The sequence below is a fragment of the Lissotriton helveticus genome, chromosome 3_1, assembly GCF_964261635.1.
Source record: "Lissotriton helveticus chromosome 3_1, aLisHel1.1, whole genome shotgun sequence".
Lineage (NCBI taxonomy): Eukaryota > Metazoa > Chordata > Amphibia > Caudata > Salamandridae > Lissotriton > Lissotriton helveticus.
Genome location: NC_136061.1, coordinates 245,123,324 through 245,131,117, shown reverse-complemented (window position 1 = coordinate 245,131,117; position 7,794 = coordinate 245,123,324). Strand labels below are relative to the sequence as shown.

The 7,794-nt window shown below is 39.4% G+C and overlaps 1 protein-coding gene across 8 annotated transcripts in view; it reads right to left on the bottom strand.

Moving 5' to 3' along the window:
* Nucleotides 1-1,177: 1,177 nt before the first annotated feature.
* Nucleotides 1,178-7,794, bottom strand: part of NF1 (neurofibromin 1) — a 2,143,703-nt gene continuing 2,137,086 nt past the window's right edge. For 7 of the 8 annotated variants that reach the window (XM_078679713.1, XM_078679719.1, XM_078679716.1 and 4 more), the window contains one exon: nucleotides 1,178-5,406. In XM_078679713.1, coding sequence (XP_078535839.1) covers nucleotides 5,264-5,406 — 143 coding nt within the window. In that variant the 3' untranslated portion in view covers nucleotides 1,178-5,263. The remainder of the gene's footprint in view (nucleotides 5,407-7,794) is intronic. The other variant, XM_078679717.1, reaches the window with a different exon arrangement.

Sequence of the window (7,794 nt, the reverse complement as noted above, 5' to 3'; positions counted from 1 at the left end):
TTGTGACTCCAATCACAAAGAAGCTCTTTCCCTGCCAGCATCCAAGTGTACTGAAAAAAGACAATAGATCATAGCTCTAGATGAGGAAGACATTTCCAGGTGGTGTGCTAAGTAAATGGTCCTGCTGTTACGCTCATGACAACAGTTGCATACTCTCTGAAAGAAGTAAATTAAGTGGAATAATAAATAGGGGTTCATAGTCAAAAATTCAAATGTTAGCGTCCTGCAGTGTGAGAATTAGGCTTGAAAGCACACGCCGGAGGATATGTGTTTTAACCCACTGGCCGCTCATGACGAGCTCAACTCGTCATGAGCCACGGTGCTCGTGTGCTCATGATGAGCTGAGCTCGTCATAACTGTCCGAACGCTTGCACGTGGGGCTAATTCCCCCGCTGTGCTGAACGTTCTATGAAAACGGGTGTGGCCGTGACGAGGCTCATGACGAGCTGAGCTCGTCACGAGCACTGGGGCGCTGTGCGCCCCCCCCCCCCGCACAACGGGTGAATTAGCCCCAAGGCCAACGGGTTAATACAACTGCATACAAACCTGAAGTTAATGTCATTTGAATAGGACACATTTGCCATCCCTTTCTGTAGTGTTGTAAGTCTGCAGGTTTTCTAGGTTACACGTTTACATTTGGTTCCAGGTTACCTCACAGACCAGGAGTCTGAGTAGTCAAGCAGTACTCGAATAACCACGTTTTCCAGTGGTCAATTAACAGCCAGCATGTCTACTTGCATGATAAAGGTTACAAGGAAAAAAGAATGCATGTAGACTTTCTTGTGAGGACCATCTTTGCAATGCTACCAAGGATATTACTGACTAATGAATATGTATGGAACATGAACAGTTTAAATACATCGAGGAGCCAAACACCGAAGAGTTCCCAAATACCAATATTGTTCTGGGTGATAAATGCAAAAAAATCACATATAACGTATCTCATATCGGTACACTAAACACATCAAAGATCCCGGCACATGAATGTTGGGTGGTGACAGATGCAGTATCTAACATGCTTAGTAAACCTTCTCCAGCATTTAACAGAATGCTGAATTAAGGTATAATCGTACATGGCCATTAATATGATCGTAGTGTCCATTCAGGGCCCTTTTCATTGCAGTTGAAAAAACAGAAATGCTATTAAGAAACAGAAAATCAAACCTCAAGAAAGTAGTTTGAATTTACAGTTTTTACTTCAAAAAAGGGAAATACATACATGAGGGGCGAATGGGTAGATAACAACAATTATCTGAAACCATGATTTCTACAGTTTTACCTACAATCACTGTTTCTCTTTGCTGCGGCAGTATTTTTCTCCTGCTGGCATATGCTTGCTTACAACAATCAGATTTTATGGTTAAGGAAACATTTGAAAAGTTTAGGCCAAAATGGAAATAGCAATTTATCATGTACAGTGTTGGCTTGGAGTACACAGCATCGTTTTTTAATAACATAATGCAACAGCAGGAAAGAGAGAAGTTAACAATACTAACACTAGAATAATCAAATTTTATGTTATACATGTACAGCAACTAACTGCTTTACAAAAAAGCAAAATAATACAATATATTGTCACATGTATTTACAGTGTAGTAAATATACTTTTCTGTCAAATTTTACACAAAACTATTTACAGGTGAATGTACTGCATTAAAAAATGGTGTGACCAACACTGAAAGTGACTTTCTGTGGTAAAGTCTGTTGCATAACATTGAGTAGGACATGCTTCATTACATCTGGAGGAAAAAAACAAAATAAAAACAAAAACAGATTAGCCCTAAAACCTACAAACCAATTAGGAATAGAGCACCGACACTTTTTCCAAATGCTCAGTCCACAATACTTATTGACCACTTCCCGTTCACTGAAAAGAATAGCATGCACATCAGAGCTGAACCAGTGCTATAATCAACAGGTAGGTAATGCACAATTAAAATACTACCGAATTACTTTCTAGTAAGGGAAAAATACAAACACAAACAATAAAATGTCAGTCTTCTTTACAGTACTCAATTAGAATAACGCAAAAAGGACAACATGCTCTGACGGTCAGAAACAAAAGGTAATTTTGTTCCAAGGAAGCCATTTATTAGGCAAAACAGTGGTAAAACTTTAAGAAGCTGGGTTACTGTCTATTAACTAGTTTGTTGGAGCACTGTGAACTGATATTTCATGGACCTCATTACAATGCCAACTGTGTTTGTTGCAATGGTCTTTGTTCCATGAAATGGATGGTCATCAAATGTTGTGGGATATTTAACTCAAATATGTTGAAAACATTCAGTGGAACAATACAATTATGACACAGAACATGAAAAACGAACCCCAAAATAAATGGGAAAGATATAATTTAGGTACCCTAAATGTGTTTAATGGTTTTTGATTTTTTTAAAGCTTCATAATATTTTAACTAAACTAAATGCTACTACTTCCAGTAAACAGCACCCTTTGCTTTACATAATGCATGACATTTCCCTTTTAGTTTTCACAGACTAAATAAGGTAGCTGAAGGTGTGGAACTGAGTGCTGATTTGTATAAGAAATGAATCCTATATGTGTTTTGAACTGATAAAAATCAAGATTATTTTTTGTAAAACATCTATACAGTACTTCATATTTTATTTAAGGTTCAATTTGTTAAATCCAAGATAGTTAAAAAGTAAAAACAAAAAAGAATATTTGTACAACGACATGTTTAATCACACAGTCCAGCTTTGTTTTGAGGCATGCTTGGAACGTAGTAAAACATGGCTCACCACACTTCCCACCTATATTACAATTTATGAAGTATGATTGTTGAGTGAGTGAGAAAATCTGTGAAGTGCAGTAACCTTTTCCTTCATAAAAATAGAAAACCAGTTGATCAGGACTACAAAAACTGTTTGTCGTTAAAAAAAAAATCTTCCTCAAGTTAAAACTATTTTGGAAACAAGCTGGGAAGAAAAATGACTATGTGAAAACACATTTTGCTGCAAGTTTTCTTTCACTTCAATTCATGAGTACCTCAAAGAAAAGTGCTCTTCAAACTTAACACTTGGCACTGGCCACTGCTCTTAGTGAAAACTAACTTCTAGTTGCTTTAGGTCATTATAGAGTTTTAGACCTAGAAGAGTATTTGCTTCGTTTTCAACTTCTTATTTACCAATAGTAATAATTATAAAAATGTTTGGTTAGTTGCACAACTCTATTTTATTTCCAGCTTGATAGCTATGCAACAATAGCCAGCTAATACTAGGTTTTTATCAAGTTTTGGCAAACTATTTGCATATTAGGTTTAGGTTCATAATTATTTTCAGGACTGTAAACAAATGGAAAAAATATGCTATATTTAATCAATAAAATAAAGGCATTTTATATTTACATAAACATGTTATTCCATTAACTATGTTTGAGTAAACGTAGGTCATGTGCTATATTCTTGATATCTGATAATCTAAGTACCATTGTTTACTGCTTTAGCTGTGGAGATTGTTTTAAAGAAATAAAAAACTACACAACATATATTAAATAAAGAATGAGCGGGTAACATAGGGAAAATATAACAGTGGTCTACATAAAATCATGAGTGAGTCTTGAAGCTACCTCCCATTAAGTGTGTCAGGATTAATCGGATAGGATGTTCATTTCGCACAGGCTATACATGTCATTTAGAAGACTCATTAAAATATCAACTTATGAGAAAAATTCACCAGCTTTTGGGAATATTATTTCTTAATCGAAATAGACACATTATATAAACATGTACATATGGACACAAACATTTGTCCATATAGATTTCAAATCATTACATATTTTCCATTTTATATTTGGCAACATTCAAAATCACAACTGTGACCTTGCACTTGGGTTCTTCTTAATTTAGCCACAAAAATCCAATTTGAAATGTTTTAAAAAAAAAACACTTGTTGAAATTACAACGAAACTTTTGAACTAAGGTAGAACATCAGGCCACTAAGCATGCTGTAAATTATTCTAAATAAGTCTTAATATAGCAGCAAATTAGCACAGCCCTGCATGGTTCATATAGTATTGTGGGTCAAATTTAATTATTTCATTATATATCAATAAAACATAACGTTTCTGGAATAAGCAACCGAAACTGACGTGACTGGAACAGCCAGCTCTCCGAACAGCACAAAATATTTGTGTTTAAGCTAATTCCAAAAAAAAGAATTTATCAATGTCACTTACACTGTACCGTTTCAGAAGTTAACAAAGTGCTTACATATATTTTGCCGGATTTATTCACAACAAATCTGTGCCAAATGGTATGTCCTGCTAGAACTACCACATACAGTTATCTTTTTGGAATCCTGTCTGAAATGGAAGTAGTATTAAGAGAGTAATAGGCTAGTGGAGACATTTACAAAAATACATCTCCTCCACCTACAATGCAGAACTTTAATCAGGCAGGTCTCATGTTGTGTTCATTTAAGCTGCCACAACCTTTTGGTGCAAAAACAGCAATAACTATATAAAATTCCTTGCTTTGTGAAAAACAAAACTTCAGTTGTTTCCACAAAATGTCCAAGTATGTTATGGAGCTGCAGGGAATACAAAAATAAAAATCCTTATAATCCATTGCAATCATAGTAAATACATTTCTAACAAACAACTTAACAATTTGCTATGAACTTACAAGTAACGTGACATGTAAAAGATATGCACATTTGTTGGAACAAGTACCAGCTCAGTTTAAGTCCATTTGTGGGATCCTGCTACTTTTGCTGAATTCTTTTAGTTTGTAGGTAAAAAGAAAAGTCCACAGCTAAAAATCTAAAAGGGATTTCTTTAACATTATGAATGTCATTTGTTTCCGCTATAAAATTATTAACTTGAAAAGTTTGCAAACAGGATTTAGCATTAATACTTTCCTTAAAAAAATAATAAGGCAAATAAACAAAGTAGAACTACCAATGAAAAATGGCTTTCAAACTGGACAGTTTCTACATTGTTAAAGAGTTCAGTGCTTTCTTCAGATACAAAGCTACAAATTCCTTCATTCTTGAAATTCATTGATCTACAAACTGTTTTCTACACTGGATTGGAAACAGTGGCTTAAAATAATATAAACAAAGAAAAGGCATTAAATTCAGGCAATGCTTCAAAGAATTGTTCTTCTGGCAACATGGCTGACTGTATGAGAACGATAAAAAACAAAGTGCAGCATCATGACTGGCTGAGATCACTGGTAATACACTCTCATGAGTCATTTTACCAAACATTTTCACTCGCCTCTTTTTCCCATCCCCAAAAATGTTCACACAATCTTTTTAATGCTGTGACGTTTGAAACTGCCAGCGCTTCTCTGCTTTTGTACTTGGCTTGCAGATCCATGACGTGTTCGCCCGCTGGTGGTGTGTCCAGAAGTAGGGGAGAGTTCTAAGTTCTCTTTGTCAATTCCTGAAGTTGGGAAAAGAAAAGGTGTATCCAAAGTTAAATTCAGCTTTTCAATTACTCATGAATATAAGAATTATTGATACATTGAGCGAAGAGGGGGATTTCTGTAGACAATTTTCTCCAAAGCATCATTAAACCCTGTATCAGTGTTTTCCAGAGGTTTAGTTAGAATTCAGTACCAAAGATGAAATTCAACTGTTTGAGAAGCATCATCTCTCTGAACAAAATCAGATCATGATGTAGATTGGCATGAGATTCAGAAAAGTCCAAGAATGGTTAACGGTCTGACACAAAGTACACCTAAAGAAAGCACTCATATTTACATTCCTAAGTAATATTAATTGCATCTTGTCATTAATGACATCCCTTCTTTGAAAGAACATGGCAACGACAAATAAGAAAGAAATCCCAAACAACAAGTTCCAGTTCTAAATGAGTCATATGAGACAAATATCAACCAGACAGCCAGTGGAAAGGCTAATAGCACAATTTGAGCATGGAACGAGTAATGCAGGAAAGTAAAATACTGAATGATCTATGAAGTCAATATTATTTATGTATGGCTTCCATAAAGAAGATGTAATTACTGTAGCTAAAATGGGCTACTTCTACTTGTGAAATAACCAGAAGAACAAGTTACTTACCTTCGGTAACGATATATCTGTAAGAAACAGTAGTTAGTATTAGATTCCTTACCTTAGAATATCCCCAGGCGTCAGTCTGGATCCGGAAACTTTTGCGTAGCAGTACCCCTGCGCGTCGGTAGGCGTCGTCTGCAGGCGTCCCCTGCGGCTCCGCGTCCGTCGTCGGCGTCGTGCGCTGTGATGACGTCGCTGGAGTATATAGACGCCGCCTCCGCGCGCTGACGTCAGTTCTTTGCACATAGCTTTTCCGCGCCAGAACACGCAGAGCCACGTGAGAACCAACACTGGTGCCATTTGAAACTAGGGCCCTGAAAGGGATGTCCTTAACCCTAGGTATCAGTTCGCAGAACGGGGAGGATGGGTGGGGCGGTAAGGAATCTAATACTAACTACTGTTTCTTACAGATATATCGTTACCGAAGGTAAGTAACTTGTTCATCTGAAAGAAACAGGTTAGTATTAGATTCCTTACCTTAGAATAGATACCCCAGCAATACCAACCCCGGTGGTGGGTCTGCGAACCAATACAAACCTACACCAGAAAGTCCTGGAGGACCGAACGGCCAAAGAAGCCATCCCTCCGGACTTGACTGTCCAGGCAGTAGTGCCTCGCAAAGGTGTGCAGCGAGGCCCACGTAGCCGCCTGGCAAATGTCCTGCAAAGGGACTCCCCGGCCCAGGGCAGTAGTAGCCGCCGTGGCCCGAGTGGAATGGGCCCTCAGCCCAACAGGAGGCTCCTTCCGAGCCAAAGAGTAGCACGCTTTGATGCACAGAACGACCCACCGAGAGATGGTCCATTTATGTACCGCCCTTCCCTTCTTCGCACCCACGTAGCCAACAAACAGTTGGTCATCCACCCGGAACTGGCGTGTGCGATCCATATAAAATGAAAGCGCACGTTTTGGGTCCAGACGATGGAGCCGCTCTTCATCCTTTGAAGGATGCGGAGGCGGGAAGAAGGAAGGTAAGGTGATGGACTGCCCGATGTGAAAAGTAGAGACTACTTTGGGCAGGAAAGAAGGTCTAGTTCTCAAAACCACCTTGTCTGGATGAATGGACATGAAAGGAGGTTTGACAGAAAGAGCCTGGAGCTCACTCACCCTCCTGGCAGAGGTGATGGCAACCAGGAAGGCCGTCTTTAAAGTCAGGAGACGGAGAGGACAGGAATGAAGTGGCTCAAAGGGAGCGCACATCAAGAAAGTCAGAACCAGGTTCAAGTCCCACTGAGGCATCACGAACGGAACAGGTGGATACATGTGCGTGATGCCCTTCAAGAATCTTGTTACAATAGGGGACTTGAACAAAGAAGGTTGATCAGGCAGCCTCAGAAAGGCCGAAAGGGCAGAAAGGTAGCCCTTGATAGTGCCCAGAGCAGAGCCCTGCTGGGCAAGAGAGAGAAGAAAGAGGAGAACCTCGGAAAGAGGGGCAGAGAGAGGGTCCACAGCCTTTGCTGTGCACCATGCCACAAATCTGTTCCACCGGCAGGCGTATACCGACTTTGTGGAGGGACGCCTGGCTGCCAGAATCACATCACAAACTTCAGGAGGCAAGTCAAATGGCCTCAACTGTCGCAGCTCAATCTCCACGCATGGAGGTGGAGACTGGACAGGTTCGGGTGGAGGACCGTCCCCTGCTGCTGCGCCAGAAGGTCCTCCTGAAGGGGCAGGCGGATCGAGGGACCGACTGACATGCTGAGTAGCTCGGGATACCAGTACCTTCGAGCCCAGTCCGGAGCCACAAGGATAACTT